Source organism: Chrysochloris asiatica, unplaced genomic scaffold (assembly GCF_000296735.1).
Source record: "Chrysochloris asiatica unplaced genomic scaffold, ChrAsi1.0 scaffold00037, whole genome shotgun sequence".
NCBI classification, from domain to species: Eukaryota; Metazoa; Chordata; class Mammalia; order Afrosoricida; family Chrysochloridae; genus Chrysochloris; species Chrysochloris asiatica.
Window position 1 is genome coordinate 995,359 of NW_006408555.1, and position 17,543 is coordinate 1,012,901.

Consider the following 17,543-nt stretch of genomic DNA (forward strand, 5'->3'; position numbering starts at 1 on the left):
CAGTAGTGGGTGCTGGACAGTGAGTGGACAGTGGAGAGTAGTGGGTGCTGGACAGTGAGTGGACAGTACAGTAGTGGGTGCTGGGCAGTGAGTGGACAGTGCACTCAGTAGTGGGTGCTGGACAGTGAGTGCCTGTGCAGTCATGGATGCTGGACAGTGAGTGGACAGGCCCTACAAACACAGGTAGTGCCCAGGGCCAGCTTGTGGACATACCACAATAGTGAGCAGAGAGGTTGCTCATGGCCTGGGCACTGATGCTTCTATGTGGTTGGTTTGGCCCCAGCTGCAGGCAGCTTCATTGACAAGCAGGATCTGGATGGGGGCAGGGCCTTGGGATAGGGGACCTCACCCTGGAATCCCCCATTGTCATCTGCCCCTCCCTAGTCACCCTGGGCCTGCCTCTAGGATGTCAGACTGGACTGTCCACCTAAATGCAGCTGCTGTTCTCATCCCCAAGACTGTGTGGGAGGCTGGGGGCAAGTGGGGGTCACCCATGCCATGCAGGCGTCACAGCCTCCATCCTCCAGAAAGCTGGGGTTCAGTCAACCCCCTGCTGCACTGGGTTGGTTCTTAAACATTGGGTTGAGGTTGGGGGTTCATACTGTCTCTTGGGGAGCAGATGTGGCCTCTGCAACCCTTTGTGATTATAAACTGAGGATCGAAGAGACCAGGGTGCTGCCCCCCCCCATCTCCCTCTTCCACTTCCTCCTCCTCTCCACCCATCCCACTCAGGGAAACAGGGAAATGTTTATGGGTTCTCCTCCCAAAGCCAAATAAGGTGACTGGGGCATGGGAACACACTGGGTGACTCCTGCCCTGAGCCCTACCCCCTACAGCTGCTGCAGGGTTTACCGTTCCCCATGCCATTAGGTCCCGGTCCTGCCATGCCACTGACATGTACCAAGGACCCCATAAAGGTGCCCCTGGTCCATTCTGTGCATTCTCAGGGTGCAGTAGTTCTGGGAGCTGGGCAGTTAGGGTCCCATCAGCAAAGGAGGAATCCGAGGTACAGAGAAGCCGAAGAGAGGGCTGCCCCCTTGGGTGTCCAGCACTTGTCTGTCTGCAGGGTGTCCCCTCCCCAGAGTTGTCTTGGGCCCTTTCCCTACACTCTGGCTGCAGGATGTCTGTCTGTCTGTAGATACCTTTTGAGATGTAAATGCTGCCCCTGCCCAAAACAAGAGGGAAACTGAGTCACTCTATGGGTGAGACGGACAGGGTAGGAGCTGATCTTGGGAAGAAGCTGGGGTGTGTCTCATGCCAGGGGCACAGCTGGTGTACAGACAGGGCCTGGCTTCTGGGGACAGCAAAGCCCCAGGTGAGGAGCAGAAATAAGGGTGACCATATGGGGGCCAAGTCATCCTTCAGTTCCTGGCTGTTCCATGTGGGAGGAGAGATGAAGACTGGAGACCCCACCCCCACCCCTGTGGTGTAGGAATGTGACTACTGGACATTGGCCAGCTCCACCCTCCAAACCAGAGAATGCTGCCCAGCACGCCTACCTCTGCAGGCACCTGGGGAACAACGCAGTGTGGGGGATGTTCTGGTCACTCAGGGCACTGACTGTCCAGGGCTGGAGTAACCCTCAGTCCCGCTGGGCAGGTGGGGAGGGAAGGAGACCTGGCCCTTTCCAGCCTTCCTTCCCACAGCTCTGAGGTAGCCTCCCCAATATATCTTGAAAGGCCTGGCTGGGGGTCCCCATACCAACTCTGCCCAGGACCCCCCAGAGGCTAGGAGAGCTGCCCATGCCTCAGGCGGTGAGTCTCCCTTGGTACCACTCCTCAGTTTTCCCATCTGGGGCTGGTGGGCTCCAGCATACAGATGAGGGTCTGTGAAGAGTTAAGCCTGGCTGGGGCGGGGTTCCCCCACCCATCCTATTATTGCTAGCTCAGGAAAAGGCATATTTTCCCCATGACTTCACAGGCCCGCAGATCCTGTTAGGAGGTGGGAGCAGCCTCCCCTCAGGCTTCGGGAACCCTCCTTCCTCTTAGACTCCTAGATGCCCCTCTCCACAGGCCCCTCAGGCCCCTCCCCTTAGCTCTGGGCCCTTCCCTGGACCATCCCTGGGGGGATTTTCCTGTTCTTCTTGGGCCTGAGGCACCCAAACCTCTGACCTCAAGGCCAAAGGCAGTCACCCACCTTTTCTGATCCCCTTGGCCTTTCTCCCCTAGCATCCTTGGCACCTAAACAGAGCAGGCTCTGGGCTCTGGAAGGCGCAGGCATGAAGTCAGGTGCCATACTTTAACCAGCTGCCCCTCCCTGACCCTTCCTGCTTAGCAGATGGAGGCTGGTCAGGGAGCTCAAACTCGCTCTGTCCCTTCCCCAGGGGCAGCTAACAGCCTTCGAGCCCCCTCGTATCCACCCAGCAGCCCGGCCCAACCCTGCTTAGGTCTGGGTCCCCAGCTACCTTCTGCTTGCTTGTTGTCAGCTCCCCACTAGCAGGGCTGATGGCGAGATGGAGTCGGGGAGACCATTAAGGGCTGTTCCATCTCACAGACAGTTTCGACCGTCTCTGTGTTGTTGGGAGAAGTGGGTTTGGGCAGGTCTGTCACAGTGGGGACTGGCCCTCTGAGCCTCAGTTCCCTCATCCTAGAAACCCACGGTGATCGAGTCTCTTCAGACTCCTGGTGACCCTCCCGAACTCACTGGACCTGCTCCTTAGGGTGTCCCAGGCTGGAAATCTTTAGGGAAGCAGACAGCCTCATCGCTCTTCCAAGGAGCAGCTGGTGGGCTTGAACCGCTGACATTATAGTTAGCATCCTAACACTTAATCCATAGCACCACCAGGACCCCTTTCAAGGAGCGGGTGATGATATTGGATGGAGGTAATATTCTATCAGTGATCCTCGGTGGGGAGTGTTCCATCTGCCTAGGTACACCCCACACGTCCTCCAACCTGCCCAGGTACCTTCCATCTGCAGTCATCAGCAGCCTCCTAGGGTGGCCCAGAAGGAGAACTGCCTAGGAGCTGTGGCTGCCTGGCTGGGTGTCCAAGCATCCCGCTGCCTGATTTAGCCTGATAGGAGATGAGGTGTGGGCGGAGCCAGGAGGACACTGGGTCTTCACAGGAAACTGGGAGGCCAGGGCCTTGGCCTAATTGGCGGGGTGGGGGCATGCTGTGCAGAGGGAGGGCATGAAGGGTCCCCAGGAGGGGCAGCATGAGGTTGGTGCCAGAGGAACCACTGGGTGTAGACAAGCCAGGTCTGCAGGGCCATGACCCACCCTTGTGGATTCGTCTGGGCACTGAGCAAAATCTGTGTCCCGATCCGGAACATGGCCCCTCAGGGTGCCTTCTTCCAACCTCATGGCTTTCCTCCAAGAGAGGCAGGTCTCCCATCAAAGAGGATGGTGGGAGTCCTCTCCCAGAGAGGATGGTGGGAGTCCAGACGTGTGCAGGCCTCACAGCCTGGGGTGATCACTCAGCTCCCCGGGGCTGTGCCCACCAACACTGGAATGTGCTATCTGATTGTAACCCCACCCACCTGGCCTGCTCCAGCTCTGGCTCGGGTGGGGCTGCAGGGCTCCCCAAGGGTGAGGATGGCACAGGCTTGGGCGAGCACAGGTATAGGCTGTTACCACCACAGGTCCCACCAACGTGCCCTCCCTCTGCCTCTGCACACGGCTGCCCACACCACGTGCCCCTTTTCTGCCCATTCCCGCCGTACAGACTTACGCTGAAGGTGACTTTCTCCAGGAGCCCTCCATCACGCTGCCTTGTTCAGGGTCAGCTTTCCCTGGAGGCAGTGCCTGGTAGAACTGCAGGACCCTCAAAAGAAGGTCACTCAGACAGACAAAGGAGTGGGTGGATGGACAGACAACCGGATGGATGAATGGGTGACAGACAGAATGACAAAGGGATGGGTGGGTGAACAGATAGACTGTCGGGGACCCGCCTCGACATTGGGGTTCAGTTCACGAGGGGAGGATACCTGACGGCGACTCAAGAATACACAGAAAGAGACAAAGGAGACAAAGAGAGAGACAAAGAGGCACCCCAAAGCCAGGGTGGATACATCACTGATAGGCAGGCTTGGGAATACAGGCATCGTGGCCTCTGCAGGCAGCAACTCACTGCCCTGCAATCTTTACCGCATGCCTTCCAGCCAGTAATGCACTGCTATCTTTACTCTATGCCTGCCAACCAGTAATGCTACCTGGGGAGGCCCGGGCCTCTGCTTTATTCAGGGGAGGAGTTTCACACCAAGCTGGGAGGGACTTAGGCAAGGTACAGCTAACATCAGTACTTTTCCAGACATTCAGGTAACTTTACATAGTACATCACTGGTTCGAATCCCAGGCCAGCAACTTGGATTCTCAGGCCCAATTAACATATCTATAGTCCCTGAGCATAGTTGGGGGAAGGTGAGAGATAAAGACAAAAGCTTGGGCAGAGTCCTGCTGCTTTGGCTTCCTGAGCCAGGTCTGCAGGAGGACTCCAGACGCCCAGGTGAATGGGCTGCACCTGGAAAAGGATTAGGGAGGATGGGTTCTTTGTCTATGGAACAAAGAGCTGTGAAGTAGCTAAGACATTTTTAGTTAATCCTTTGGAGAAATGCTTAACCTAACAACCTTCAGTCTTGGCTTTAGGAAAATATCACATTTATCTGTGGATTGTCAAAGGCTCCAGTGTATTAATTTAATATATATACCTGAATATTAATATGAAAGCAATTTGCCATTAACTGCCAGTGGCCTCATTTGTTACACTCGGCCCTAGCGGGCCTCGAACCTCTGATTAGTCTTACACGGTCTGCAACAATAGACCAAGGATTGGGTGGGTAGACAGACAAAGGGATGGGTGGATGAACGGGTGGGTGGACGGGTAGGTAGGTGTCACCTGTCTGGAGATGCTCTTCCCAGCTGGTTCATGTGGGAAGGATGCCCTTGTGGGGAGAGAGCAGCTCTGGAGACAACAAGACACCTTAGAAGCTTTTGCTGTAAGTGCATTTCCCTCCTGCCTCTTGGGCTAGATCAGATTGTTTTTTTGTGTGTGTTTTAATGAAAATGTGTAATTGTTGAAAAGTTGAGATGTAGGCCGATGGCTATAGTGAGTGTCTAATGGAAGGAGGCAGCACCCTGACTTCCAGGGTGACTCTTGGGAGCAGGGCTTGGCTGCCATCTCCTTACGTCTGGAGTAGCATTTCTGGACTCCTCACTTCAGGTCAGGCCATTTCACCAGCCTGAGCACCCTTTGAGCAGGTCAAGGTTGCATCACTGTGTTGACTAGTCGTCTCCTGAGAGGCAGAACTGAGATACTGTACACACACACCTCGTTTTATTGAGCCCCACAGATGTTGCGTTTTTTACAAATTGAAGGTTTGTGGTCACCCTGCGTCAAACACATCTACACCATTTTTCCAAGTGTGTGCTTGTCACATTTTGATCATGCTCACGATATTTCAGACTTTTCCATCATGCGATTACCATAGAGGGGAACGATCACTTCTCTACACACTGGGAAACCAAGATATTCATGTGACGCGTTTTATTGTGGTTAGGCTATGACCTGGGGTGATGCCGTAGAATAAGTACTTGACTGCAGGGTCAGTGGTTCAAACCCACCAGTCGCTCCTCAGAAACTATACAGGGTCAGTACTTAACAACAACAACAACAACACCTAAAGGGTTCATGCACTTGGCTGCTAACCCTCAGGCTGGAGACTTCAGTCTACTTGCCTTGTAGGAAAGTCGTTAATCTATGTATGAAAAATCATCTACTGAGAACTCTGTGGGGCACAGTTCTACTCTGACCACACGGGGGCACCATGAGTGGGATCTACTTATGAAAAAACATCCACTGAGAACCCTGTGAGCACGGTTCTACTCTGACCACACGGGGGCACCATGAGTGAGATCTTATGAAACACCATCCACTGAGAACCCTGTGGGGCACAGTTGTACTCGAACATAGGTGGTGTGCCATGGGTTGGGGTTGACTTAGATGGTCACTAGTTTTCAGGTCTATAGGTCTAGAGATTTGTTGTCAGGGGCAGAAGGTGGAGAGGCTTTTTTTTTGTTGTCAGGCATCGGCCAGAGGCTGGCTGTCCAGGGAGAGCAAGATTTTGTGGGGATGGCTGGCTCCTGGAACCTTCTGGTGTTGGGCTAGGCCGAGGCCTAGGGCCACAGTGGCTTAACCCCTGGGGCCTTCGTGGCTGCTGGCTCAGTGTACGTGATGGGGAGTGGGGCACACAGGGCCCTCACAGCAGAAGCCGCACTCAGACGGGAGAGGCTACTTAATAACATCCTTTCTGCCCTGCAGCCTGCTTGGCCCGCATCAACGCCCTGTCTCTGGTCTACCTTTTGTTCCTGTTGCTGCTGCCTTGGTTCCAGGGCCCCACCCTTCAAAGCATCCGAGGTAAGCAGCACCCCCCAGGCCAGCTTCCCTGTGGCCTGCAGGTATTGAGGGAGGGATGAAGTTTCTCCTTGGAGTCAGACATCCCCAGAGTTTTATTTCCTACTGTAATCTCAGCTAGTGTTGGAACCTTCCTTTGTATCTCTGTTCTCACTGCACAGGTTGAAGGTGATGGGGCGGGGGAGAGGAGGAGGACCATGGGGCCCCCCAGGATGTGATGCCCCCTCCCTGAGGGATGCCGCTGCCCGCCCTCCCCCAGCTCCCATCTCCTGTCCCCTCAGTGCCTGTAGCGCTGCTTGTGGCTCCATGCTGGTCCCACTCAGGTTTTGAGCTCCTGGAGGCAGGGGCTGCATCTTCCTCACCTTCATTCTGGGACCAGGTGCCCACACCAGGGTCTTTGGGGTTGGGCACAGCCCTGAGACCCTGTGGCTTGGGTCTGCCAATTCTGTACACACTGGTGGCCAGTGTGGCCGATGGCAGGGAGGGTCAGGCCCAGACACTCACACCAGCTTCCTGGGTTCATCAGAGCCACCCCTGCACCGGCTTCTTGATAGGACCCTGGCTTCAGACTTCAGGGAGTGGACTGGAGGGAAGGAGAAACACGGGGTTCAGGGGGTGAATCCTGGGGAAGCAGGTTACCACAGTGTGAACTCTAACCCCACAGAGGCGAACGTAAGCAGGGTGGATGGAGGGCCAGCGAGGAACGTCCCAGTGGGAAGTGGCTGGGCACAACAGGCTGGGTGCTCTGGGGCCATGAGTGGGTGCATTTCCCATTGCTGCTGAAGCAAACGAGCTCCCAGCCTTAGAACAGCACATTCCCTCACGGGTTAGGGTTCCCCACAGGTCTCACGGGGCTCAGAGCACGTGTTCACAGATGGCTGCCTTCTGGAGGCTCCGGGTCAGATTTGGCTCAGTGGTGTCGGTTTGGTTTGGAGAGACGTCTACGTGCCCTGGCTCCCACTCCTATTCTTCTGCCAACCTGGCCACTTACAGGAGTCCTGGGTTACACTGGGCCCACCTGAGCCACCTGGGATGAGTCTCCTGTCATGTGACGTGACACATTCACAGGCTCTGGTGTGGAGGTCACAGGCCTCTTTGGGGACTGTAGCCACCACCGGGTGAAAGGTGCCCCCCATCTGACCCATTGGCAGCTAGCTCTCACTGCCCTGCAGGCCCCTCCTCACTCAGGACACTTTGCAGAGAGGACATTGGTCTGGACGGGGTAGACTTCGATGTGAGAGTCGGGAGACATTTCACAGAGGGGACTGCATTACCCAGAACCCCCAAAGGCAGCTGCCTCTACCAGACTGCTGGTCCACAGCTCAGGGTGGAGGGAGGGTCAGCCTCTCCTCTTCCAGCCGGGAGCCTGGTGGGACACGGTGGGGGGAGTTAGACAGGCATCACCCCCCGCACACACACACACACACACTGCCTTGCTTTTTCTGCCAGCCTCCGTGTCCCCAGCTGAAAGCCGTTTGTTCCGTAAATATTTCATGCCCTGAGTGCCTTTGGAAACGCTTCGCTCAGATCCGCTGTGGAGAAATCAGGCCCAAAGTCCAGAGCCAGGAAGGAGGGCGGCTGCCGGAAAGGGGGTGGCCAAGAGGGGACAAGTCAGAAAGCAGGGCTCCCCGTCCGATCCCTCCGTCCATCCATTCCTCTGTCCTCAGAGGCCCTTCGAGGACACTGCCCAGGTTTTCCAGCTGGGAGGAGGAACTTGTGAGCCAGGCCCAGAAGATCTGATTCTGAGCCGGGCCCCATGGTCAGCTACTTGCCCGCACTGTGTGGGCGTCCTCCTGGTCGTGATTGCAGGGAGGGCAGGGCAGCCCTGGGTGGACAGTCCTCAGGGACGTTCCAGGCCTTACTTAGGACATAGGTTCACATGCACTGACGTTTCTGGGGCCCAAGGTGTCTGGGATTTGGTCCCTCCTGTGATTCTGCGGGCTTTTAGGGGCTCGAGGAGCCACATCTCGGCCTCAGCACAGAAATGCCAACCTCCCACCTGCAGTCAGGCCCTCACTCTGGGTGGGTAACATCCCCTGCTTCTCACCTCCAGCAGGGTAGGGGTCCAGGCCAGGCTGGTCAGCATGAGTGATGTCACTGACCACTGCCTGCCCCTAGCCCCCCTTCTGGTCCAGCTGTTACTGCCATCACCCGGCCGGCAGCTGGCTCAGGCGGAGACGGTGCCTCACTCTGGCAGCCAGAGCTGGCTCTGCACTGTGAGGTTCCAGGAGGCGGCGGCCGAGGCTGGGACGGCTGAGGAGTGGGAGGGCACTGGGCTCTGTCCACCTCTACTTTCTGACCACAAGCTGCCATTTTAGCTCTCCCAGCCTCTGTTTCCTCATCTGTGAAATAGGGAGGTAGTGACAGTCATCTCACTGGTTTGTGGAGGCTGAGGGTGAGGGGCTCCCCTCCCAGGAAGCCGACTCCACCCAGTGAGCTGTCCTGGGAAGAGGCTCCAAATTGGAGAAATGGGCTTTTCCTGATAAGCACAATGGCCTGCAGGCCGTCCATCCTGTGACGGACACCCAGGCTTAAATGGTCAGATCCTGCCCAGACCACCTCCCCTCCTGACGGTCCATCTGCTTCACTGCATCCCCAAAGTCTGCCATCCTCATGACATCATCACGTTTCAAACCCCTTGACAGACCCTCAGGCTGTGCACCCTTGACCCCAGAGGCCCGTTCACCTCTCCTCCTACCCCAGGGCCTTTGCACAGCTGCTCCTTCTGCTTAGCGCCTGTACCCCTCCAAAGCTTGAGTGCAGGCCGTTGGCATGGTGCGCCTCTTGGTGGCCTGCTCCCCACCACACATGTTCTTAGTGTCTGGGCAGAGCAGCTCGTCCGTCTGCATCCACACCATCAGGGTAGAAGCAGGGGCGTTCTCCTCCCTAGCCCAGCGCCTTGTTTGTGAATGGGCTCAGAGTCCACTCCATTATGAGGGGGTGCCGGTATGTGTTGGGCTCAGTCCCAGACAGCACCCTGTCCAGTCTGCCCCGTCCCTTGAGCCGCGCCCACCCACTCTGCCAGCAGGTCACACTGGCCGCCTCCTTCGAGCCCTGCTGTGCACCAGCCTCCTCTTCCTGACTGCTCACCTGGTCTTCCAGATCTGCCTGCACACGGTGCCCCGCCTGGACCAGCTACTGGGCCCCAGCTGTGAGTGGGGGTGGGGGAGGGGGCAGGGGCCATTGAGGGGGGGTGGTCTTTGTGAGGTGACCTAGATGCCAGGGAAGAGGAGCTCTGGTGGCATAGTAGGTTACGCATTGAGCTGCTAACTGCAAGGTCAGCAGTTTGAATCCACCAGCTGCTCTGCGGGAGGAAGATGTGGCTTTCTGTGCCTATAAAGATTTATAGCTTCAGAAACCCTGTACAGGGTAGATGGGAGTTAGAACAGACTCGAGACCACACCACCACCACCACCAGGTGCCTTGGAGGCTGCTGGGGGTGAACAGGAGCTGCCCTCACCCAGGCCTGGCCCCTCAGCCACCCTGCCTCCCAGGCTTTGCCTAATATGGGCTGTCCTGAGCATGGAGAGATTTATGTCCAGGGCTCATGGCTCTATGCAAAGGACTTCCAGTACTAACCAGCCCCAAGGCTGGGGCTGAGAACAGCACAGAGCTAATCCAGACTGGGTCCAGACTCAGCCCCTGGTCCCTCCAAGGTCATACTGTCCTGTCAGCGCCCTCCTCTGGCTGGCTGGAGACCTTGGTCCTACCTGCTGTCCTGTTGGTGCTTTCCTGACCATGGGCATCCAGCCTGCCCCCAGCGGTGCTGCATGTCCCACCTGACTCCTGGGGTTTTAGAGGGTGGCCCCTGTTTTCTCACTGGTTTGGAACTGAAGCCTAGGGCCAGGTAGCATGCCCACTGTGTACCAGCAGCCCTGCCATCTGCCCCCAGGCTGGGGCAGCAGACCCTGGGACATGTGTAGGCACCGGAGACTGGTGGCAGACCCCAGGTAGTTCCCACCAGCAGCCTGCATGTCCCCTGACCCCGGTTCCTTATGTCCTCCTCTGCAGGCAGCCCCTGGGAGACCCTGTCCCAGCACATTGGGGTCACGAGGTAAGAGCCTCCCTTGGGGGTGGTGACCGGGGTTGAGGAGGGGCCAACATCCTCTGAAAGTTGTACCCAGGCCTGACCATACATCCCGCACAGGCTGGACCTGAAGGACATCCCCAACTCTGTGCGGCTGGTGGCCCCCGACTTGGGCATCTTGGTGGTCTCCTCTGTGTGTCTTGGCCTCTGTGGGCGTCTCTCCAGGAAAGCCCAGAGGACCCAACACTCCCAGGAGCTGGTGAGGGTCCAGGGCAAGTGGGCGGGTGTGGACACGTGCTGGATTGTGGGCAGGGGACCTCCCATGGAGAGCAGAGGAGCTGATTTCCCCCTCCCCCCAGGTCCTCAGGGCTCCCACATTTGAGATTTGGAGTATGTCCTCTGGACTGCTAACAGCTAGGTCAGTGGTTCAAGCCCACCAGTCACTCCTTGGAAACCCTATACAGGGTCACTGAGAGTCAGAACTTCACAACTCAATGAAACTTCACAAACACAAACAACCACCTCCGAGTATCAGAGACGCTAGCGTCTCTACGTGTCTGTGTCCCCACAGCTGCACATGGGGACCCTGACCATGATAGGGGCAGTGTGTGGGGCTGACTCTGAGGTTCTGCTTTGATGGCTGTGAGCATTCCCCCGGCAGCTGAGGCCCTGCTCTGGGAACAGCTGACCTGGTGTCCTGGTTGTCGGTGGCTCAGCGCCCCACCCCAGTCCTGGTGTTGACCTAATAAGGCCTGTTCCCGAGGGCTGGGGCAGGATTCATTACCACAATTTATGACCACCCAGGTGTCAAGCATGGGCCCTTGTTTCACCCTACCCCCACATGCATGTGTCAATTGCAGGGGTCCTTGGGCCTGTGTGCGCCTGGGGGTCTCAGTTGCCTCTTGTCAGCCCCAGTCACCAGGAGGCGCTGGGCTGGGTGGCCTCTGGATTACCCAGGAGCCCTGCTTCCTGGGACAGCTCTATCAGGAATGGCTGGATGGTCCCAAAGCTCAGGGTGTGCTGACCATTTCCCAGGGAGAGGGGGTTACCCATCTCAGATGGTCATCTACCCCTGGAGGCCCTGACGCCCTGCTGGAAGGGTCAGCATGTTGGGGCCTCAGTGGTAAATGAGAGGAAGGTAGTGGACAGATGTTAGTCCTGGTCCTTGAGATCCGGCCAGAGGCAGTGACCATCTAGCACACCTAAACCACAACACAGACACAACCATAAATGCCAGCTGGATACGAACACACGTGACAGACACATGACAGACACAGATGCCGGTCATTTGGACGTGCGCTCACACATAAGTGTTCTAGCATGCACACACACATGCTCCGGTGGGGATCTGGGTCTAATGGGTGTGGGGCCACCCCTGAGCACCTGCCTTCCAGCAAGGCGCCTTTCCACAGCCCTCGACCCGGGTTTGCTGGGCCATGCCAGGCCATGGACAGTGATCCGGGTCTGGCAGCATTCCCCACCGCAGGCTGGCCCCATTGCTGGGGTCACCACACATGCATGCCAGGGTCCAAGGAAGGCCTTGGGCAGGGGGGAGTCTCTGGCCCCAGCCCTGCCAGTGGCTGTGTGGCGTCGGTCCGGCTCCTGCTGTCCCCTTTGCCTCTACCCGTCCTCCAGGACCAGGCGAGTCCACAGGTGACCTGTTTGACAGGTGAGGACCCTGGGCTGCTTGGCGGTCAAGCTGTGCGGTGTCCTCTTCACTATACCCCAACCTGCCCTCCCTGTGGGCAGCAGAGTTGGAAGAGAAGGCCAGCTGCTCAGCCCCAGGCTGGCCCGCTTCTTGGGGGGGTGGAGGGGGCAGGAGGCAGGGTCACACAGGAGGTCTCAAGCCTGAAAGTTCCCAGAGGCCTGTGCAGCAGGAAGGGAGCAGGTGACCCGACTAAGTGCCCGAGTGCCGAGGAGCCATACTTCCACACTCCCTTCCTCTCTCCTTTCTCGCTAAGTCTTTACTGGGCCCTTTGCTGACCCACCATACTGCCAGGAGCTTAAGGCCCACCCATCCTTATGAGAGAGGGGTGTTCCAGAGTAGCCCCCGGCCAGCTGGCCATAGTCAGAGCCCCGTGATGTTCAGATGGAGACCAGGAAGGTCCACAGGGTGGCGAGCAGGCAGGCAGACCCTGGACATGGTGGAGGCAAGGGGCCTAGGCGGAGATGATGGTGGGTGTGTGTCCCAAGGGGCTGGACCCTGAGACTGACCATCAGCACACCCATGGAACAGCTGTGGGGCCACGTGGCTAGCTGCTGTCTCTCCTTACCCTGGCAGGACAATGACAATGATGAGAGGGAAGTGGACCCCGGCTCCCTGGTGGGTTCTCGGGGCACCCCTGTGCTGGCGCACCAGAAGAGGTCGAGGCTGGCGGCCCGCTTCCGGATCACAGCCCACTGGTTGCTGGTGGCCGCAGCACGGGCCCTGGCCATTGTACTGCTGGCATTGGCAGGTACCCCAAGTGGGGTGGGTTCTCCCGGGGGTGGGGGGACAGGTCCCTGGAGTGGTCCCCGTGATGGTGTGGGATGGGAGCCCCCACAGGGTGTCATCGGGGGTCCTCACTGACTGACCCCGTGTGAGCTCACGTCTGCTGCCCTTATAGGCATCGCCCACCCCTCAGTCCTCTCCAGCGTCTACCTGCTGGTCTTCCTGGCCTTGTGTACCTGGTGGGCCTGCCACTTCCCCATCAGTGCCCGGGGCTTCAACGTCGTCTGCGTGCTGGTGGGCTGCTTTGGTGCTGGCCACCTCCTCTGCCTCTACTGTTACCAGACACCTTATGCCCAAAAGCTGCTCCCGTCCTCTGGCATCTGGGCCCGGTGAGCCTGCTTCTGGGGCCCTGACCACCCCACACCCAGACCCATGTCCCCGCCAGGCGCTGGTTGGTGATGACCCCCTTCTTTTGGCAGGGTGCTTGGTCTCAAGGACATGGTACAGCCCACCAACTGCTCCAGCCCCAACGTGCTGCAGCTGAACACCGGTCACGACTGGCCAGTCTACGTCAGCCCGGGGCTCCTGCTGTTACTCTACGGCACTGTGACCTCGCTGCTCAAGCTGCGGGGGCCCCCGCGCCCCACCCAGGTGAGCCCGCCCCATCACACTGCAGACCATGGCGGCCCCTGCTCGGCCTCCCGGAAGCTGACCCCACCTTGTGTCTGCAGAGGAAAGAGACAGCCGTCCACAATGAGGACTGGGAGGTGGAACTCACTGAGGTGGACCAGTGGCCCCAGGGCCAGGCGGGAGCTGCCATCAAGGACGAGGAGACCCAAGTGAGGGGTGGGCAGAGTGGGTGGGGGCCCCTATCGGGTGGGATCCAGGCGTTGCCCACTTCCTCATGCTCGTGCGTCTCTCCAGCATATGATGCCCCCCACTCCTGACATGGATGCTGACAACTGCATTGTACACGACCTGACAACCCAGAGCCCTGTGCAGCCTCAGCGACCGGGTAAGTGCAGCAACACAGGCGCCCCCTGGTGGCCACCATGCATGGCCTGGCTGCTTCACACAGCCCCTGGGGCCACATCACGTGGAAACACAAGCCATAGTAGCTTCCAGACACCCCTCCCTTGTGTGTTCTGAGCACCTCTGGGGGCAGTTGAGAGGGTCCCTGGTGGGTGTCACTTAGGACTGTGGCTTGGTGCTTTCTGGGTGTGCTTAATCTTTATCCTAAGCCCAGATTTCCCCTCTGTGGTTTGGTGTGTTGGGCCTCTCTCAGCCCCTGGGCCACCACGAGCATCTCCAGGCTCCGCTCCACCCCTTGTCCTGCCGTGGTGGGCCTGCTCCCACCTGTGACTGTCCCGTGTGAGGGCGGTGGTCTGGGTGCTGGAGCTTCTGGTGTGGCCCCACCCCACAGAGCGTCGCAGATTGGCCGAGCGCAGGGAGCTGTCCCCTTTGCATGGCCTGGGTCATCTCGTCATGGATCAGAGCTACGTGTGCGCTCTCATCGCCATGATGGTAAGGGGCTCTCACTGCCATCCTGGGGGAGGCAGTCATGGCTCCGGGGGTCGGCCAAGCCGGGTCCCAGCATGTGCATGCCCACGCCCTGCCCTGCCCTGGACTTGGCTGGGCAGAGTATGTGCGTCGTCCTGTCCAAGCGCCCTGTCATGTGGCAGGTGGGCACCCAGACCCCAACCACATAGACTCGTCCACCCTCCAGGTGTGGAGCATCACCTACCACAGCTGGCTGACCTTTGTGCTGCTGCTCTGGGCTTGCCTCATCTGGACAGTGCGCAGCCGTCACCAGCTGGCCATGCTCTGCTCTCCCTTCCTGCTGCTCTACGGGCTGACACTCTGTGGCCTACGCTATGTGTGGGCCATGGACCTGCGGCCTGAGCTGCCCACCATGCTGGGCCCCGTCAGCCTACACCAGCTGGGCCTACAGCATACGCGATACCCCTGCCTGGACCTCGGTGCTATGGTGAGGAGGCACAGGGGCCACGGGCTCTGTCCTATCAACGGAGTTGACATTGGGTGCGTGCAAATGTGGGAGATTGCGTATGTGTGAACCTGTGGGTGTGAGCGCATCGATTTGGATCTGTATGTGAGTGTGTATGTGTGTGTGTGTGTGTGTGTCTGAGAAGCCACGTGAGCTGTGTTCACAGCAGGGCTGATGTGGTGGTCTCTTGCCTGAGACACCTTGCTGACCACCCCACCCCACCCCACCCCCAGCTGCTCTACACCCTGACCTTCTGGCTCCTGCTACGCCAGTTCGTCCAGGAGAAGTTGCTACGGGAGGCAGCACCCCTGGCCGCACTGAGGGAGGTCACCGTGGGAGAGTCAGGTGAGCTGGACCCACCGAGTGTGGGAAGCTACCGCCCGCCTGCCCTCGGGGGGTCACACTACCCTTCCGCTGCCCCCAGGGTCCACACAGACGCAGACGCTGCTCCACCGCCTGGGGGAACTGGTCTCAGGCGTGTATGCCAAGTACTGGATCTATGTATGCGCCGGCATGTTCATCGTGGTCAGCTTCGCCGGCCGCCTCGTGGTCTACAAGATTGTCTACATGTTTCTTTTCCTGCTCTGCCTCACCCTCTTCCAGGTGCCTGTGGGGCTGGGGGCAGTGACAGGTCAGCAGGGAGAGAGGGTGGGGTGTGGCCCAGCTCACCTCTCTCCTGCCCAGCCTTCATGGCACCTCCCGCCCGCTGTCCTCTCCCCAGGTCTACTACAGTCTGTGGCGGAAGCTGCTCAAGGTGTTCTGGTGGCTGGTGGTGGCCTACACCATGCTGGTGCTCATCGCGGTCTACACCTTCCAGTTCCAGGATTTCCCCGCCTACTGGCGCAACCTGACCGGCTTCACAGACGAGCAGTGCGTGGTGGGCTGGGTGGGCTGACGGGGGGCAGCGGGCCAGCCGGGTGGTGCTGACGTCTGCTGCCCCCAGGCTGGGAGACCTGGGCCTGGAGCAGTTCAGCGTGTCCGAGCTCTTCTCCAGCATCCTCATCCCCGGCTTCTTCCTGCTCGCCTGTATCCTGCAGCTGCATTACTTCCACCGGCCCTTCATGCAGCTCACTGACCTGGAGCACGTGCCCGCCCCGGGGGCCCGCCCTTCGCCCTGGGCCCAAAGGTGCTGCCCACTCCTGTGCTCCAGCGGTTCCCCCAAGACGCTGCCAGGGTCTCCCTGAGCTGCAGAGAGGAGGGGATGGACAGGTCTGCCCAGGAGCCTGGTGGAAGCTGACCTTGGGTCCGTTTCAGGCAGGACGTGGTGAGCAGTGCGCCGCTGCTGCCGCATCAGGAAGAGGTGACAGCCCCCAGGGATGAGGAGCTGAGCACGGCCGGCCCCCACCAGGCCAAACAAGGTCCCGAAGGTGAGGGGCAGGCGGGGCCCCCAGAGAGTGCTGCCCAGGGGACAGGGCCGTCCGGAGGTCTAGGCCCAGCTCACCTCCCTCCCCGCCCCGCAGCCAACAAGTGGGGCCTGGTAGCAGAGCGGCTACTGGAACTGGTTGCCCGCTTCTCGGCCGTGCGGGCCTGTGTGCAGGTGTTTGTGCGGCGCCTGCTGGAACTGCACATCTTCAAGCTGGTGGCCCTCTACACCGTGTGGGTGGCCCTGAAGGAGGTAAGCACAGGTGGGGCTGGGCACCTCGCCCTCCGAGCCTCAGTCTCCTCACCTGTGAAATGGGTTCCGCCTGCCCCGCCCACTCCTCACAGGTGTCAGTGATGAACTTCCTGCTGGTGGTACTGTGGGCCTTCGCCCTGCCCTACCCCCGTTTCCGGCCCATGGCCTCCTGCCTGTCCACCATCTGGACGTGCGTCATCATCGTCTGCAAGATGCTGTACCAGCTGACTGTCGTCAACCCGCACGAGTATTCCAACAACTGTACACAGGTACCTGGGCACCCCTGCCCCACCCAGGGCTCACTCACTCTTTCCCACTGGCCACAAGTGCCGGTCATGGTGGGAAGGGTTCTAGGCTCTCCATGCTCCCCCCGCCCACGTGCCATAAATGTGGGATGGGAGCTGAAGGCAAGGCTGGGCTGGTGATACCTGGACCAGGGTCCAGCCCCTCACCTGCCCGACTCCCTGTGCCAGCCCCTCCTCAATAGCACCAACTTGCTGAAGACGGAGATCAACCAGTCTTTGCTGTACCGAGGTCCCGTAGACCCTGCCAACTGGTTCGGCGTGCGAAAGGGCTTCCCCAACCTGGGCTACATCCAGGTGAGCGGACGGAGGGAACCACAGGTCGGGGTTAATGAGTGGCCTGAGCTGTGAGCAGCAGACCCTGACCACTGCCCCCCTGCCCCCCTGCCCCCCCCCAGAATCACCTGCAGGTCCTCCTCCTGCTGGTTTTTGAGTCTGTTGTGTACCGGCGCCAAGACCACTACCGACGCCAGTACCAGTCGGCACCGCTGCCTGCCCGGGCTGTCTGTGCCGATGGCACCCGCCGGCGTCTGGACAACGACCTGCTCAGCTGCCTCAAATACTTCGTCAACTTCTTCTTCTACAAGTTTGGACTGGAGGTAAAGCTGCAGGTGTGGGCCCTTCCCTTGGGTGGAGCCTGTGGGGACAGATGGGCACTGATGTACAGCAGGCCCACTGCCCCGTGTCCACTGACGGGACTCAGATTCACAGTGTGACAGCGGTCTGTGGCTAGGCCTGCCCTGGGACTGACCAGAGACCGGGGAGTTGGGGTCAGGGACCCAGCTGAGACAGGATATGGGTTGGAGGCCCCCCC

The 17,543-nt window shown here is 59.2% G+C and overlaps 1 protein-coding gene across 1 annotated transcript in view; it reads left to right on the forward strand.

Moving 5' to 3' along the window:
• The first annotated feature begins 6,264 nt into the window (after window positions 1–6,264).
• Window positions 6,265–17,543, forward strand: part of PIEZO1 (piezo-type mechanosensitive ion channel component 1) — a 22,779-nt gene continuing 11,500 nt past the window's right edge. The window contains exons 1-20 of the mRNA XM_006860269.1: window positions 6,265–6,352; window positions 9,378–9,500; window positions 10,361–10,403; window positions 10,497–10,635; window positions 12,658–12,832; window positions 12,983–13,196; window positions 13,287–13,458; window positions 13,539–13,597; window positions 13,695–13,822; window positions 14,231–14,331; window positions 14,534–14,794; window positions 15,046–15,157; window positions 15,237–15,415; window positions 15,534–15,682; window positions 15,756–15,938; window positions 16,067–16,179; window positions 16,243–16,427; window positions 16,520–16,696; window positions 16,901–17,026; window positions 17,128–17,328. Coding sequence (XP_006860331.1) covers window positions 13,306–13,458; window positions 13,539–13,597; window positions 13,695–13,822; window positions 14,231–14,331; window positions 14,534–14,794; window positions 15,046–15,157; window positions 15,237–15,415; window positions 15,534–15,682; window positions 15,756–15,938; window positions 16,067–16,179; window positions 16,243–16,427; window positions 16,520–16,696; window positions 16,901–17,026; window positions 17,128–17,328 — 2,127 coding nt within the window. The 5' untranslated portion in view covers window positions 6,265–6,352; window positions 9,378–9,500; window positions 10,361–10,403; ... (2 more) ...; window positions 12,983–13,196; window positions 13,287–13,305. The remainder of the gene's footprint in view (window positions 6,353–9,377; window positions 9,501–10,360; window positions 10,404–10,496; window positions 10,636–12,657; window positions 12,833–12,982; window positions 13,197–13,286; window positions 13,459–13,538; window positions 13,598–13,694; window positions 13,823–14,230; window positions 14,332–14,533; window positions 14,795–15,045; window positions 15,158–15,236; window positions 15,416–15,533; window positions 15,683–15,755; window positions 15,939–16,066; window positions 16,180–16,242; window positions 16,428–16,519; window positions 16,697–16,900; window positions 17,027–17,127; window positions 17,329–17,543) is intronic.